The sequence below is a fragment of the Salminus brasiliensis genome, chromosome 21 (genome assembly GCF_030463535.1).
Source record: "Salminus brasiliensis chromosome 21, fSalBra1.hap2, whole genome shotgun sequence".
NCBI classification, from domain to species: Eukaryota; Metazoa; Chordata; class Actinopteri; order Characiformes; family Bryconidae; genus Salminus; species Salminus brasiliensis.
The window spans coordinates 3,463,087-3,481,573 of NC_132898.1; the positions used below are offsets into that span (position 1 = coordinate 3,463,087).

At 43.9% G+C, this 18,487-nt stretch overlaps 1 protein-coding gene across 6 annotated transcripts in view; it reads right to left on the bottom strand.

The window, feature by feature from the left end:
* The window catches only part of grip2b (glutamate receptor interacting protein 2b), a 214,287-nt gene that overhangs the window by 55,775 nt on the left and 140,025 nt on the right, over positions 1-18,487 (bottom strand). For 4 of the 6 annotated variants that reach the window (XM_072665622.1, XM_072665619.1, XM_072665621.1 and 1 more), the window contains exons 2-7: positions 14,217-14,297; positions 7,965-8,100; positions 4,258-4,403; positions 3,169-3,255; positions 2,975-3,050; positions 581-726 (exon numbers count right to left, since the gene is read on the bottom strand). In XM_072665622.1, coding sequence (XP_072521723.1) covers positions 581-726; positions 2,975-3,050; positions 3,169-3,255; positions 4,258-4,403; positions 7,965-8,100; positions 14,217-14,297 — 672 coding nt within the window. Of the gene's footprint in view, positions 1-580; positions 727-2,974; positions 3,051-3,168; positions 3,256-4,250; positions 4,404-7,964; positions 8,101-14,216; positions 14,298-18,487 lie in introns of those variants that run through there. The other 2 variants (XM_072665620.1, XM_072665624.1) reach the window with 2 other exon arrangements.

The window sequence follows — 18,487 nt, forward strand, 5'->3', positions numbered from 1 at the left end:
CATTCCATCGGTGGCATCAGATGGTTTCTCAATTTTCAGAATAATTTCTGGGACCATATATCATCCAAAAGTAAAAGGTCAGTGTGACAGGTTTAACGTCAATTTGACGTAGAATCACAATGACATTAAGTAATCAAGATCCAACATCTTCCAGACGTCACATGCCAATACTGATATAAAATACCAACCTGTAGTTCTGAGGTATGGTTACTAAAACCCAACATCTGCTAAACGTTCTAACATTAACGTCTACTCAAAGTGAAATTCTTACGATGTTCACGACAAATAAACGTCTGTCTAACGTTAGATCTTGATGTTAAGCCAGTGTTTTTTTTTTGACGGATATTTGACTTTGATTTCCAACCAAAATCCAGCGTCGTTGTGTAAAGTTGGATTTTGACGTCAATCCAATTTTCAATTTCAATGGAAACTGACCTGAAGCCAAGTATTACTCAATGAACCGTCAGGCTATCGTTAAATAGCCTCAATGGACGTACCACTGGATGTAGGTTTGAAGTAAGCAAGAGGAAGTAAGAGTAGGAGAAGGTGGGTAATGCTAAAGTGCTAAGCCTCTGCTCACCCATAATGGACACATCATATTCGATCTGGAACAGAGCCTCCTGGCCAGACTGTGCCAGCACGGTAAGGGCGTCACTGTGGCAGGCGCTGTGTAAGGGCACGCCGTCCACGCTGAGGAGCCGGTCACCTGCCTTCAGTGTGCCCTCCCTGCACCGACAGAAACACAATGGTTGAGAATGGTTAGATGGTTTATCAGGTGGTTGATGTGGTGTTGCTAGGTGGTTGCTAGGGTATTGCTTTGCAGTTACTAGAGACTGCATTTACTATATGGTATCCCAGATGGTCGCTCTAGTGTTGTCAAGTGGTTGCTGAGGTTCTCTATGTGGTTGGTTGGGAGTTGGAATCATGTCAATATCAGCCATAACATTAAAACCACTCACAGATGAAGGCAATAACATTGATTAGCTGGTTCCAATGGCATCCGTCAAGGGCTGAATATATAAGGCAGCAAGTGATCGGTCAGTTATTGAAGGTGGTGTGTCGGAAGGAGGAAAACTAGGCGAGAGCGTAAGAATCTGAGACTCTTTGCCAAGACTGTAATGACTAGATGGCCGAGCTTCTCAGAGCATCTCCAAAACATCAGGCAGATCTTGTGGGGGGTTTCTGATATGCAGTGGTCAAAACCTACCAAAAGTGCAGCAAGGAAGGACAACCAGTGACGCCAGTTCAGGGTCATGGGCACCCAAGACTCACTGATGCAATCCATGGAGGCCTCACCTCACAACTTACAGGACTTAATGGATCTGCTGCTAATGTCTTGGTGATACCCCAGATACCACAGGACACCTTTTAGAGGTCTTGTGGAGTCTATGTCTCGATGGGTCAGAGTTGTTGTGGCGGCACAAGGGGGGGACCTACACAATATTAGGCAGGTGGTATTAATGTTATGGCTGATAAAACATCTAAATTGTGCATAACATTAATAATGTGTGTGTGTATGTATACACACACACACTTTATAAGCAGTAGAGTAAAAACAAACTGTGTCACAGTGTGCCTTCAGCTTTTCTTTCAGAAGTCCAATGAAAGACTTGGGTGTCCATGAAAGAGAATGTGTTCTGCTGCCGTATCAACCCAGCCAAGACGTCTTTGTTTCATAACTAAAGACTCTCGTTTGAAGTAACTCTGTCTCCAGGAGCTGTGAGCAGGTTTTTTTCTGTTTGTATCCCCCTCACCAGGATGTGTGATGTCGACACATGAAAACCGCTGCAGGAGAATCTCTGGAACAGTGCTGGAGAACACCGGAACCAGAGCACTAACTCACGCCAGCAGCTCGGAGAGGTACTGTGGTGCTCAGGGTGAGGGAGGAGGCTGCAGGAAAAGGCACATTCAGCTCCATGTGCCGCGGCCTGTCACATCGCATTCGAACAGCAGACGGCCCACAGTGCCCAGAACTAATCACGGGCAGACCTGTCCTGCTCTGAGAAGTGGGGTGTTCAGTAATTCCTCCTGCATTTCATTCACACGGCTATGATCTCTCTCTCTCTCTCTCTCTCTCTTTCTCAGCCTCTCATGACTCGTACAGTAGTCTGATATATGGTCACACTGTATATATTTTGGCTTATATTACAATATATGTAATTCCATTATAATCAACATATATTAGTTATATATTAAAATATATGAACGTGTATATGTGTGACATCTTTTTAACAATAATTTCAACAATCATGCATATACCTAATATATATGTATGCATATAACTGATTAATATGAAGTATGATTAATAATTATTAATAATTACTTATTGATAATTGATGATACTTGTTACTTACATTAATAAAAAAAATTTAGAAGATGATGATCAGCACACTTTCAACCAGGTGTGTCCAAACTTTTGACTGGTACAATATATATATACAATATATATATATATATATATATATATATATATATATATATTGTAACTGGTATTACACACCTGGTTAAAACACACCTGGTTAAAACTGTGTGTGTGTGTGTGTGTGTGTACACACACACTTACAGTACCAGTCAAAAAAAAGTTGAAAGTGTGCTGATCATCATGTTTTTAACCAGGTGTGTCCAAACATTTGACTGGCACTAAATATACTGGCACTAAGTAACAGTAAAAGGAAAAAAAAGGACACTGGGGACACACGGGTCTCCGCTGTAGTTAGGATGTAGTGGATGGCGGTGGGGGGTTTCAGTAGGCCTAAGAGGTAGGTTGAACTGAAAGAAGCTGATTGGGTCATATAGGCTGTTAAGGCTATTTATTGGTCTTTAGCTTTACCCACAGCCATGACTCCTATCCTCTAACTATGGTAGAGACCCTTGTGTCCGCAGTTTCCTCTTTTTTGAAAACAATAATATGATGGCGATCAGCACCCAGTCAACCAGGTGTGTACAAACAAAACTACAGCATGTAAACCCTCACCTGTCAGCCGGGCCTCCTGGCCGGACGTACGTTACTACCAATGGCCGGGTTTTGTGCCAGTCTTCATGGGAGCCTCCTAAGCGGAACAAAAATACAGAGATTGCTCTGAACAATGGCCTTATTACCCAGTTGGCGACCCAGTTGTGCAATGGTGCATTGACTGGACAGTGAAGGAAAGGAAAGCAAGCGCTTACCCCGCATAACAAAGCCAAAGCTATTGCCTTCTTTGTGCAAACAGATCTCGATTGTCTTCGATATAACACCTGAGGTACTGTCTGGCGCTGAGACGACAGAAAGCAAGAAAGAGTCAACACCGTCACGTTCATTATACCGACACGTTTTACTGGGCCGTTGGCCAGCCTGGCAGACAGTCTGATAAATGGACTTGCACATAAACCGACACACAGAGGAAGGTCAGCCAAAATCACTGAGCTTATAAAGTGGTGGGAAGTGCGTCTGCCAGGCACATGTGCGACCCAGTACTGTGCTTACAGACTCACAAATCACAATATTTAACCACGCAGAACATGAGGAACACTGGGAAAAAAATCACAGCTAGACCTGCATAAGGCAAAACACAGGGCTGAAGTGCTCTTATGACATATTTCATATTCTATGTAAAGAAATATATCATTTCTGCACCAATAAGTTAGAGCATGCATACATATGTTCATGCATCTTCTGCACAGAAATCTGTGTATTTCAATGTGTACAGTGATGTGTGATCATACCAACATTATATATATATAATTATAATATAATTATATACAATTTATATATGTAAATTTAAATGGAAGTGAATGTAAATGTACTTCCAATGTAAAATAAGAATAAATTTCAAGCAATCTAGAGCATTTATATAATCCATTCATCCAGAATTATTTATACAGTGTACAGAAAAAGCTACAGGGTTCAAATAATGGAGAAAAATAAATGTATAATGTATGGAGATACAAGGTTTTCATTGGACAGCAGCGATACATATATTGTGTCTCCAAAATGGAAATTGGAAATTGGATTTGGTCCATTTATTGTGAATTTTTGAAAGAATAAACTGGACTGCGAGATTCACATTATGCCAAAAAGTAGAAAACAGCAAAAATTGAGATATTTTGTGTGACCATTTAATATATATATATATATATATATATCATTCAGAATATATATTATAAATAAATACGGGTTTACCTAATTATTTGGCAACTGTAGATGTTATTATATGCACATACGGATATAGAGGACATGCCACATGACAAGCAAAAACACAATACTCAACTTCCTACCGGCTGGGGGCAGCTCATATTCTACTTCCAACACCACACGCTCGCCCACGTTCTTCAGCAAGCTGATGATCTCGTCGTGCCGCAGCTTGGTCAAGTTAATACCGTTGACCGACTTGATATAGTCCCCCACGTTCAGCTGGTCACTCCTAGTTCAAAAAAGATTTGAATCAAATAAAAAACCTGTGTATTATAAAGTCATTATATGAAACATATAATATATAAATATATACATTTCTAAATGGGCCAATTCCAAACGTACCACTAGCCCACTAGCAAAAGACGCAACGGCTACCTTCCAGAGAGTATGGAGGCGAGTCTGACGGTGCTAATGCTAGGCCAATCGGAGAAGGGAGAAAGGCTGAAAGTGTTAAGTACTCTATACACCTTAGTACTCCGTACACCTTAGTACTCCGTACACTTCAGTACTCTATACACTTCAGTACTCCACACACTTCAGTACTCTATACACTTCAGCACTCTATACACTTCAGCACTCCACACACTTCAGTATTAGTACAATTCAGTACTCCACACACTTCAGTACTCCGTACCCTTCAGTATTAGTACACTTCAGTTTTCCGTACACTTCAGTACTCCACACACTTCAGTACTCTATACACTTCAGTACTCCGTACACTTCAGTATTAGTACACTTCAGTTTTCCGTACACTTCAGTATTCCACACACTTCAGTATTCAGTACAATTCAGTACTCTGTACACGTCAGTATTCAGTACACTTCAGTAATCCGTACACTTCAGTAATCCACACACTTCAGTATTCCACACACTTCAGTATTCAGTACAATTCAGTACTCTGTACACGTCAGTATTCAGTACACTTCAGTAATCCGTACACTTCAGTAATCCACACACTTCAGTATTTAATACACTTCAGTATTCCGAACACTTCAGTACTGCATATACTTCAGTACTCCACACATGTCGGTATTCCGAACACTTCAGTACTCCGTACACTTCACTTTTTCCCCCGACTAAAGCAATAAAATTCAGCTCACATGATAATGTGATGTCATGGTCATACCTCTCTTTCCATAAAAATATCTGTGTGACCACAGATATTTTTGTGTTTGGAATATTGGTCCTCCATTCTGATTGGACAAGGGGTATATTCTTTGGTTTTCTTTAAAGCTTCTGGCCCAAAATTAACCAGTCAAAATCCATTTTGGTGGCTGGGCAGCTAGTCTATAGCTCAACCCATCACTACAACCTGTATGACTGAGTATTTCAGTCAAAGCCACTGAAATACGGAATACTGCGTCATTACTGTACTACACTATACCGCAGCGTTCCCGCTGGGCTGTGACTGAGCTTGATCTAATGATCTTGCACATTTACATGAAGGTAATTCTTGCTTTTTTAAGTTCAGCCCAGCCTCCAGCGCTTTATCGGAACAGATATCTGAATTCTCGGTCGAACAGTGAGTCAGTCATCCAGGGCAGGAACCCAGTATCCGCTGTTGAACACGCTACGGGGAGTAAACATATGCTCATTTAGATGCTAATTAGAGAAATGAACACTATTTATTCCCACTGTCCTTTGGGCTTGCTTGACCTGGCACGGGCGAAATGCCCGGCCAAGAACATGTTATCAACCCAGCTGCAGTCCGACTTCCTTCATTCCAGCCCTGCAGAGTGTGGAACCACAGTCCAGGGCAAAAGTATAGAGGTGCCAGGCAAATATGGGCCGACTATTTCTGTTGGTAATGAAGTGGAGCAACATCTGAACTGAGCAAACAAGCATCCTTATATAAATGTGTGCAGATTGATTGAAGAAAGTGACTGGATTCCCAGAGAGGAACTTCAGAAGATCCATAAAGCTGTCTGAGCATTATTTATGGCTTTATTATTATTTTTTGTTCAGATAAAACCTGACTTAATTAATTAATTATAATTAATTTATAATTAATATACAAAAAAAAGAAGAACCTGGAGAGCTCCCATCCTGCAGGCTTCAACTCCAAACACCCCCGACTCAGCCAATCAAGAACTTCAGGAGGCAGTAATTAGTTGGATTAGGTGGGGTGGATTAGGGTTGAGCCGCATTTTGTTAAAAGGTACATTCTTTTTTTGATTGATGCCATAGAAGAACCATGAGGTTCCATAAAGGTCGATGTTTCTCTTTATGTTTGACGTGTGAGTGTGGATAGTCTATAAAATATCCCCCGAAAAAACCTTGCTCTTGGTGTGAAGGTTCTCCATCAATTAAAAGGCCACATCTCGATTACAAAAAAGGTTCTTTATGGAACCAATAGTGGTTCCTCTATGGCACTGCTCAAAGAACCTAGGGTAGCACCTTTATTTTTTATAGCACAGCTTTCCAGAAGACCTCTAACCTTGGCTAGGCCAGTATTTCCAGCTCCCATTGAACACCTACTTCATCTAATCAGTACTTCACTGAATGAAGTAAGGTGAGCTCCACAGCTCCACCACACCAGCCAACAGACACCTGCGCCAACCAACATCGCTTAAGAGTGATGAGGGGGCAGAGAGAGCGCCATCTAACCACCCAGTCTGCACTCCTAAACATGGAGGTGTTTGGATGGTTCTTTGAGCGAATCCATAGAAGAACCACGTTTGGTTCCATTAAGAGATGAGTGTGACTGTGAAGAACCTTTTAAAGGTGTTTCTGAGTCCAATCTCCAGCATCACATGCTGTCAGGCATTCCGCACTAGTCTGCGCTGCACTGTAGTTCCCCAAAGTGCAAATGCTGAGTACATATTTTTAGCCTCATCATGCATAGACTTCAACATTCTTTCGGATTTGTGCCCTTGTGAGACGTCAGGTGATTCCAGCGTCATCCGCTGAACTGCTGATCTGCTCTGACTTGTCCGACTGTGAATACAACAGGGCACAGAGGGGAGAGAGTGGCGAGTGTGTGTGTGTGTGTGTGTGTGTCTCACTGAGGGCGCTTTTAGATGAGCGGCAAAACCGCATTGCGCTGGAGATGTTATTGTATGCTGTTCTGCACTGATTCGCAATGTTGCCGTCCTGCTGCTGTGCTCGAAATATGACCAAACTGAGCTCACTTCATGGACAAATGTATTGGGACACACATGTTTCATTCAGTCCCGTTGCCACAGGTGTATAAACTCGAACCTCTAGTCCTGCAGTCTGCCTTTCTTACACACATCAGCAAAAGAACGGGAGGTTCTGAAGAGCTCACTGAACTCCAGCGTGGTTCTGTATGTAATAGGAGACACCGCTGCACCAACATCAACAGCAAGTCAGCTGGTGAAATTTAGACCTTCCCTCCTAGATCTTCCTCCATAAACTGTGAGTGGTGTTATTATTGAACAGTGGAAGAGTTTAAGAGGAACAGCTCACAGAGAGCAGCTCAGACACAGAGTGTCTTTCAGACCACGTAAAGCTACAGAGCGGGGTCAGGGCCGAGTGCTGAGCTCAGAGCAGAGTGCAGAAAAGTCTCCAATATCTGCAGAGCTCCAGACCTGCTGCTGCTAGAGCTGCAAAGGGGGACCAGCTCCTTATTAATGCCTAGAGGTTTAGAACGGGATGTCATAAAAACTCCTATAGGTGTGATGTGTAGGTGTCCCAAAACTTTTGTCCATATTGTGTATTTTTTAATGGATTGGGTATTCGTTGTCTAGTTCTTTGTTCTAGCAGAGCACCCTCTTATGTTCTCTAGGTACCAGTAGTTTTATTCACCGTCCTTTTTTTTTTTTTTTACCTGGCTGCGAGGCCCCCAGGTCGCAGGTTGGAGACGCGTGGTTTTCCGTCCTTGTCGGTTCCTCCTGAGATGGTGAGGCCCAGAGTGCTGCCTTCCTTCTTAATCAGCTCCACCAGCGTCACCCCCCGCAGCTCTTCTGCCCAGAAACACAAGAGACAAACACAAGCCAGAGGCCAGAGAGTAGAGTCAGCCAGGCAATACCATTACACTGACTCTGCAGTCTGTGACTGTACGGTCAAGCAGAATGACCCCTCATCCAACAGTGGGATGAACGCATTCATTAGCTCTGACCTACTGTTTACCTGTTCCTACCAGGACTGCTCAGTTCAGTACCACTGCTGAACCTCAGAAATGGTTCTACATAGTACTGAAACCCTAATGAATAATCTGTGCACTAAAAACAAATGTACATCAATCAGCCATAACATTAAAACCAGCTGCTTAATTTTGTGTAGGTTCCCCTCGTGCCTCTAAAACAGCCCTCAACCATTGAAGCACAGCCTCCACAAGACAAAGCCAACATGAACTTTTTCAACAGTTTGTTGAGCTACAGAAGCTCTTCTATGGGATCCGGCCAGACGGGGCAGCCTTCACTCCCACATGGATCTGTGAGAACTGGGCGGCCATGACCCTGACCGTGATGTTGTCCTTCCTTGGAGCACTTTTGGTAGGTGCTGACCACTGCATACCAGGAACATCCCACAAGACTTGCCAGATGTTTGGGAGATGTTCTGACCTGGTCAACACTCATGGCCAGAGCGAGGCATACAGTTCAGGCCACAAATCTCATTTCTTCCAGTGCCTCAATAAGAATTTGAATAGTATGGTAGCGCTTGTAGCATTTTGGGTTTTTGGGGGGTTTGCTCGTTTGTGAGCTTATTTGAGCTGATAAGTGCAGAGATGTTAGCAGTTAGCAGCTAAATCAAGGCTGAAGTTGGCTTCTACAGCTAACTCTACATTCCACCTTTAACAGTGCAGCAGAACTGACCGATTCTCAATCTGCGTTCTTGTCTGTCCTTCAAAAGCTCACATCTAGCCGAATACAGTCCGAACGCCCGGATGTGTTCTGGTTCGGCCCGTGTTCTCGAGGATGCATCAGGACGTGACTGCAAATATGCCAGAATGCATTACGCACCACACTGCTGTGCCAACAGCAAAACTATCGTGCAGCATCCTCCCGTCTTCGGGAGTCGAAGGGGCAGTGGTAACTCAGCCGTTAGCGTGCCGGGCTGTTGATGACAGGGTTGTGGGTTCGATACCCGGGCTCTGCAAGCTGCTGCTGTTGGGCCTTGAGCAAGGCCCTTCACCCTCTCTGCTCCCCGGGCGCTGGAGTTGGCTGCAGGAGTTGGCTGCTGGAGTTTGTGCTCACTGCCCCTAGTTCACTAGTGTATGTGTGTTCACTACCACAGATGGGTAAAATAGGGACACATTATGCTGTACATAGTACAATGACAAATACGTGCACCTTCACTTGCCAAGTTGGTACAACAGAGTACACCAGTCCAGGTTAGGGCAGTTGTCGAAGTCCTGAGTGCGGCAGGCGCCAGCTAGCAGCCTAGAGAACACCAGAGGGCGCTCTGCTACAGAAAAGCCAAGGATCGGGAGTCGATTGGACTTTAAAAGTTGACACCTGATTTGTTAGAAAATGAGTTACTGGAGTATCGGCTTGGGACATTTAAGTCTATACAACCTGTCTTGAGCTCAGAACACTTCATGGGGGTTTTTACGTCTAAAGCTCGAGTGTATTGGTGTTGTATACAGAAGGACCAATCAGGGCCCAGGCTATTAAATTTTACAGTGTACCGCATTTTTAAACGCACGATAAATTCACCATGTTTCACAGCAGACATAAACACCCAGAGTCCTTAACGTAAGCCCCTGTGGCTTCAGAGCACTGTAACGGAGATGGCACGTAAACAGCGAGAGAGGATCTGAGCCTAATTGCTCAGCTGTCTGCGCATAGGAACAGATTGTGCCCTGCCACATCACGCGGCACCGGCTGAGAAAATGACTGAAAGCACGGAGGAGGTTCAGTCTAGCAACGGCACTCTGCAGGACGGAACCCAACAACTTTGACTGCATTAGCTGTAGTCATTAACGCTGAATGACTCCACACACATCCCCGGCTTTGGGCTTCTCATCCCCAGGAGCCCACAGCATTAAAATACAGCTGATTCCAACACAGGTAGAGTGGCCTACTGTCTGTACTGCTGCGGCCTAATATCAAGCACGAAACACAAGTATTATTATTATTCATTTAATTAATTAATTAAGGCATAATCTAATATGCAAATCACTCATGTGAAAACGTAAATGCCCCCCCCCCCCCACCCCCATATTACTATAATCAGAAATGACCTAAATGTACCTGATTAGATTCACTGAACGTTACACAGCCAGGACTGAAGGCAGCCAGATCTGCTGACTGCAAATATCATGAATAAAATATCATTAATACCATGAGGTGTGGAGTGATGTCGTCTCCATGACCAAACACAATCTAAAAGGGGGCTCAGTGAAGCTCAGTGGTCTTTTATGGCACCACTATGGCCAGGGGGTCACAAGTTTGAATCCCGAGCCATGCCGCTTTGCCATCAGCAGCCGGAGTCTGAGAGAGCACAACCAGCTGTGCTTTCCCTGGGTGGGTAGATGGCTTCTATTAAGGCATCTATTAGCTAGTGCGGTGGAGCTGGGAACATGCCGCTTTCCTCAAAGTGTCTCCAAGGCTGTGTCTGGCTTCACATGTCGAAGGAGATGTGTGTTAAGTCTTTAAGCTGCTAGTGCCCCTAGGGGGAGTTACGAATAGCCGGGTTAAACCACATTGAGAGAAATAAAAATGTTTATATATATATATAATAACTAAAATAATAAATACAATTTAAGAAATTAAGGTTTTAGAGCCTTACTGAACCACAGTGAGAGCAATTATCTATGAATTTAGAACCTCTAGAACATTGCTGGATCTTTAAATTTAGGCTGGCCGACCTAAATGCATATATATGGGTAGGAATAGGTAGAAAAGGGTGGCGATGAGCCAAAAATGTTCCATAATGATGCTTAACAACCGCTTCACGATATATGATATACATCACAATATTCTGACATGGAAACTCCAATGACTTCTTAAAAATATTGCTGCATTTTGCAAAATTAAGGTTCTTCAAAAGGTTCTTTGAGTGATGCCAAAGAAGAACTACTTTTGGTTTCAGAAAAAACACAAATAATCTTAAAATTTGTTAAGAACTTTTACATCAAGAGAAGATTTTAGGGTTTTTTTTAAACGTGTGAAAGGTTCCTCACATTCACAAACATCGTTCTTCTTGGAACCAAAAGTGGTTCTTCTACGGCATCGCTCGAAGAACCATTTGTAGCCCAGATCTTGTTTTTTTAGAGAACCATTTTATGTTGTGTAAAGATGTGTAAAGAACCTTTCATAGGTTTACAGAAGGGGATGTAGAGCTTCTTCGCCAATTTAGAGGTTCTTCACATTCACAACTCCTCGTCAAATGGTTCTTTACGGAACCTATAATGCTTCCTCTAAGGCGTCACTCAAAGAAGCCCTTGTGGCGGCTTTATTTTTAAGAGAAAAATAAACCCGGGAACTGCTGCACCTAAAAACAATCTGACCATCTCCTTTAAGAACTCACTGGTCACTCCTTCTACAGAAGCTGGAAGCCTTGGTGTAGTCATGGATCAGTTATCCTTCTCAAGTCATGTTGCTTAAGTAACTCGGTCATGCAGATTTCTCCTGTACAACATCCGGAGAGTTCCACCCTTCCTCTCTAGAGAGTCGCCCAGGTGCTCGATCAGTCTCTCGTCACTTCAAGACTTGACTACTGCAACTCTCTTCTGGCTGGTCTTCCTCTGCGCACCATCAGGCCCCTGCAACTCATCCAGAATGCAGCGGCACGGGTCGCCTTCAACGTCCCTAAATTCAGCCACGTCATCCACTGCTGCGTTCTCTCTTCACTGGCTTCCTGTAGCTGCAGCCCAGGTCATCAGATTCAGACCCCTGACTCTGGCCTACAAAGCCAAGACTGGACCAGCCAGCCCCATTCGTACTTGATGGCAATGGTCAAAAGCCGATCCGCACCGAGAGGCCTTCCAGCTTCAAGTACGGCTCGGCTCGACCCGCCATCCTTTAAGATCCACGGAAGACGAGCGTCCAGACTTTTTTCTGTCCTGCACCGAAGTGGTGGAACGAGCTTCCCCTGGGTGTCCGAACAGCAGAGTCCAACGCTCGCTGTCCTCAAACCCAGACTGAAGACCCACCTCTTCTGAGAGTGCTTGGGCGAATAGCAGAGTGCTCACCTTACTGACTGGTGTTTAGTAGAGTCTAAGATTAGAGGATCTTTGAATTATTAGTCTATTTAAACTAGCTGAGGGTTTTCTTGGATAAATAGCAAAGCACTTTTGTAAGTCGCTCTGGAGAAGAGCGTCTGTTAAATGCCTTAAATGTAATGTAAATATAAGAGTGTACCAAGGACAAAAATGCCAAGGAATCTTTGCTGAATATGAGCTAGCGTTATTCAGAGGCAGGAAACCAGCTCTGTGAACATTTAATGAGTTGTATTCCTTGGTAACAACAATGAAAAGCTAATTAGGGGCCAAAAGAGGCAATAAATCTAACAGCCCTTACCCCATCCAAGTCATTCTCTTCTAAATGGAACACCCAGTGCTCCTAACCGAGATAAGCCACAGGCTGTAATGCAGGCATTTGCATTTGAGACTAATTAATAGAAAGCAATTGATTAAACGCTTAAAATAAGGCCAGGTTGTTTCCCGGCCATATCACCTCATATCTACCCAGCGGTTCCATAAAGCACTCTTCAACCTGAGCCAGTTAAGCATTCGGCCCAGGCACGAACCCGCACTTCATCCAGCTTTAATTATTAACGTAACGTTTTCCCTGAACTCTGAACGTGAAAGAGAGCTGAAGCGCACCGAGCAGTCCGTGTCCATTTAGGCTCCAGTTGAAGATGATTAGGCCTAATTCTGCATTAAATATTTATCCCCAGCAAACACACATACAGCTAAATGTGTTTAATGTGACTAAGTGCATTTAATCAAGGGATGATGGCTTGCAATGCTCATCAGGCCTACATACACATCCCAGGCTATTTTTACACTCCATTATGTAAGATTAAGATTATCTGAAGATGGATAATAAAGTGCTTTAATGGAGATCCGCCCTCTGTGCCTCTTATATGGCTCTTATGGGGGTTTTTACTGGAGGCGTGATGGACAGTCATTAGTCAGCAGTCAATATCAGCCTGATTTGAAAAAGCTCTGTGTATTATACAGGCGATATGGTAAAAATGCAACATCACGATATTTAAAGATATTATTTACGATACACAATATTTATCACGATAAAAACATCGTCTGTAAACGTCTGTAATGAACTGTATTCTGATGCTAATGACGCTATTCTCAGTATACCTAGAAATTAAACTTTTTAATAGATCAACACCACTAATTTATTATTTTTTTCATTTATTTATTTATTTATTTATATTTATTTGCCTGCCAACATGCAAATATTTACCATAAACTTGCACTTTATAAGGGAAAAAAGTGACTCAGGATTGGTGGGGGCATTTTTAAAGGATTGGGTATTGGCTTTTAAAGCTCGATCGACCCCTGATCCTTGGTTTTGTTGTAGCAGAGGTCATCTTATTTAAAGTACAACAAAGATCGGATTTGACCGGTATCGTCCGCCCGTCAACATTTAGGTACTCGGATCGGATCATTGGAAAACACTAGATCGGGACATCCATCTATAAACAGTCCTCCACTACAGGTCAAAATGACTGCCTGCAGGAACTGACTGTGCGCTCCAGATGCAGCAGATGGAGGTTAGATCATGAAACGCTGGAGTAATCCTTTAAATGTGCAGCCGTTCCGAGCCGGGCGCAGCGCTTCAAACTGGCACGGCGATTCGAACAGACACCACTTTTCAAGAATCCACAGGAAACGCCTTGAGAAAGCTGCCAGCAGTGTGCACTAAACCCCCAAAGCTCTCCATCACAAACACGCATCTCCACCGCCGTGGCAGGAAGTGTGGAGAAATCCCCACGGGGCCGCAGATAAACACGTTCGCCAACATCAAAAGGCTGCGGAGGGAGCGGGGTAGCACTGGCACTCTCTGAGGGTAGGAGCCTGTGTTTGTGTGGGCACAAAAGAAGACAGACGAGAGAGAGAGAGAGAGAGAGAGAGAGAGAGAGAGAGAGAGAGAGGCTTTGGGTGTACCTGGAATGCTCTGTCTTCTGGAGGTGAGAGAATTGTCAGGCCCTGTTGGGTCCTTGTTGCCTTTAGAGTAAGGGCCATCATCTGCAAAGAGAAGAAACACAGCTTCAGGCTTCAGGCTTGAGAAGATACAAGACTATCAGGCTGATTCCAATATTGATATCTTGGGTATCGGCTGAAAAATGACCACCAAAAACCATCATCATTACAGACTAAATCTTTTTGAGTGATAATTGTTGACAGTGGTGGTGAATGGAACTAATGGAAAGTTACTTCATGAAAGGACAGCCTGGTTATGGAGTTCTCTTCCTAATGAGATGTATCACTGTAAAGAAATGAACCATGCTCACGTCTGATGACTAATTTTCAAACATTTCAGATTCCCTCCCAAAATTATCAGATTTTTACTCATTTCCCCCAATTTGGACAGCCAATTACCCAACCCGTGCATACTTATCCCCCCATCGTATGTGTTGCACCCCGCACCAGTGAGGGCGGACCAACGCACGTCCCTTCCGACGTGTGCGCAGTCAAGCCGCTGATTGTTCGAACTGCCAAAGCGCCTGGAGGGAAGCCCCACAAACCCGGCTCCGACGCACCTGCCTGCAGGCGCCAGCGGCGGGCAGCCAGCACCGCAAGGCCGATTGCGCTCTCACTGGGCCTCGGCTATCGATGGCTAGCAGCATGACTGGGTTTCGAACCAGCGATCCTCCGATCACAGTGACAGACCCTTAGTTAGCTATTTTTAATCAAAGCACTTTACCCATAATAGGAGTCATAGCATCTAGTGGTTGGGATTTCGACACAACACAACAATATACCACTGTTGCCACCAGTTTTTACGTCTACAACTATTCACTAAAAATCAATATTGTTCATAATATATAATCAATACATAATATACATAATATATAATCAACAATATATAATCAATACAGTGATATAGTGATACAGTGATATAATCAATACAGATAGACTAGTTCTGGGTTCTAAGAAAGCCCAGGAGACAACAGGTCTGCATGTGGTGACCAGCAACTGAAGCAGTCGTCCAGTTATATCCAGCTCCAGATTTTTTCTGCTGGTTTGTACATTTTTGTCTCATTTTTTTCAGCCACTGTAATCATTTCCCACTCGCCGTACGTCCAAGCACCGAAACGTCAGAGCTTTCCCTTGACAACAGCGTGAAAAGCTCTCCTTTGCACCTTTCCACTTTTCAACAATACGACTGGAGGAAATTTGCTCCTCAGCTGCAGCAGCCCTACACATGACCGTTACAAGCCCATCACAAGAGCCCCCAGACGGCCTCATCTGCTCTCAGAAGAGGTAAAGTAAAGTGCATTCACTATGTAGGACAAAAAGATGGTGGGAAGGTTTGATGACGGCCTGTCATGAGCAACAATGCCAGTCCTCACAGAGGAAATCCATTCGGGAGCTTGTTCTGCACTGGCTAAACTGAAAACCCATCCAAACGTGTGAGAGAAGGTTTTTTTTTAGGTCTGACTGATATGGAGATGTGCCTAAAACAACTCACTGACCATCTGAAATACAACGATCTTCCACCGTTGCTGCATCTGGTTGATGTCGCAGTGATTTTGAGTTTTGCTTAGTGTCAAAACTAAGGTTGGTTCTACAAACTGAAGCTTTAAAGCAACAATATGTGGCATTTTCACTCTAAAAAAACCACAAAATACTAAATATTTTAAAAATAATAAAATAAAATCTTTAAGCTTTGTGGAGAATTGCATTGCTGTCAATGCTATTCCGGTGCTCGGCACGCTGCTAACAGCAGTATGTAACTTTGGAGAAGCTGGCAGGACAACACTCCCATCATATTCATATTTGTGTAAAATTCGATAATATTCCTCACCCCCCTCAGTCCACATGCTTCTTTATCTTCAGTGACACCTCTGTATCTCTCAGCTCGTCCAGAAAACGGTGTCCTTTAGTGGTGGCTCGAAGCGTGAATTACACTTCCTGACTGTAGGGGGAGCCCAGGAGCAGGAAACACATTTTTTCATAGCGTTGCTTTAATGCAACTTTATTTATTTGAAATTTTAATTTAAATGTATCTAAAAACATCCTTCCACCCAAACGTGGCACAAATAGCAGCATTTTCTTAATTTTTAAGACTGTGAAACTATGTTATCTTTAACTAGGCTCTATAATTATATTGAGAATTTCCCCACTGCGGGAATAATAAAGGATTATCTTATCTCTCTTATCTTAAAGCACCAAAAATAATTCCACTACTGTTACAAGTTAAAGGACCCTTTTTAATACCTTACAGAATCCTTTTCTACTCATTGTGTTAGCATTGTGATTCTGGTACTGCGAGACCCCTACACTGCATTAAGGCATAAAAATAAATAAGGCCCTGCCGTCAACAGTGGTGTACGACGTTAAAGTGATCCCATTGTTAAAGAACGCATCTTTGTCACGGACCTCAGTAGCAGATTGTTACGCTGTCAAACCGAGTGTTTGTGAGAGTGCTCTTCCCAGTCAGCACGGATGAATTATTCATGTGAGCCACAGTTTTTCAGCCCTTTTTAGCTCGATACATAAATTAATACTCTCCCCGTGTGCCCAGGGCCTGTCATCAATAAGCATTTCCTGGAGTTTCCTTGGCGCAGGTAAGCGCCTACAGGACAAACGCACCGCTAATGAAGTCAAACGCCAAAAAGGTAACACTCTGAGCCACTGTTAGCACGCTAGTTTGTTGAAACTTCGGAGTTTGCTGAGTTTACAAGCTCCTCTCGTAAAATAATGATCAACAGCCTTGAGAGACTGATAAAGAGAAGCCATAATGTCCTCAGCACAAAGTTTCACGAGTCCCTTTTGCAATATTTACCTCAGCTTTGGAATACAACAGTGTGCTAGCATGTTAGCTAGCTTTGAGCCAACGAATCTCAGAGGCATCTGAACTGCTGACTGGAAACTTTAAAACTGGATAAAACTGGATATGGGGACCTGGGAAAATACAAACACCCTTCCAGGCAGTGCCTGGGGAGACTAAGGGGAAACTAAGGACATGCATGAACTGCACAGAGACTACACAAAACTAGGGGGGAGAGAGCTGGGGAACCAGCCGCTGAACCATAAATGACTAGGCCGACCAAACCCGATGATAGAAGCAAGGTCCGCTAGAGGACCTGAACTGTGAACCGAACTGGCCTAAACACATTGTGATCTGTGTATCGAACCTCTCGGGCTACCTCGAGGCTCTGGACCTACAATCCAACACTTGGCAAGGAGCTGAGTATCCGAGCTCCTTAAGTACCCCCAGCCTCAGGTGCAACACATTAACTAAACATGACATGATGAGCTTGAATCAAACACAGGAACATGAATCATGACACTGAACCGAATCATTGAATCAAACATGAACATGAAACACACGGGGGAGGGCGCAATACCGAGGGGCTGCCAAAAAGCATGTATTATCATCATGCAGACTGGCAGATAATCCCTGCCAATTAATTAAGAGGGTCAATTTAATATAATAATAAAATATAGAAATATTATGACCCTACCTGTTGTTTCTAAATCTCCATCAGTTCAATCACAACTTCTAAAACACGTTAGCTAAACCCACACGTTGCTCTCCAACTGCGTCAAATCCGCATCCTAGAACGGGCCTAGAACGTGTGCCGGCACGCCACCGAAACAGAACCTCAAACTATACTGTTATTCCTCTCCAGGCGCTTCTCACATCTCTGCCTCCCTTCATAGCGCTACACGCCTCGAAACACATTCTAATTAGCCTGGTCTCGGGAGACATGTTAAAGCTAATGTAACTGTTACACTCTTGATGGTGATGCATTGTGCGACCCATTGAGCCTGCAAGACTCGACACCACAGGAGGGAAACAACAGATCCCCGGGCCTTCCAGGGATGGCCGGAGAAGCTCGGCGGCAATACTGAGCTTGCTGTGAAAGAGCGGTCGCCGGAGAACGAGGACTGAGCGTTCCCTCGAGTGCAAATTCCCACCGGATGTTTATTGTGGTGTCTGTGAAAGCTATTACCGACACAGCTCAACAGTCAGATTAGCTACTAGCGCAAGCCCCCTCCAGCACCCCCCCCCCCTTTAAACCGCAGAGATGGTGCTGAGAGACTTCCTTCTAATCCTCCTGCCCGAGGGCTTTAGAAATCTTCCCCAGTCACCTATCAAAGGAGATGATTTAGCCGTGACACGTACCTAACTCGCAAAGCACAGAGTCATCTGTTTTTTGTCAGGTTGCAGAAGCGCCGTTCCACATGGGGGGAAAATGAAAAAT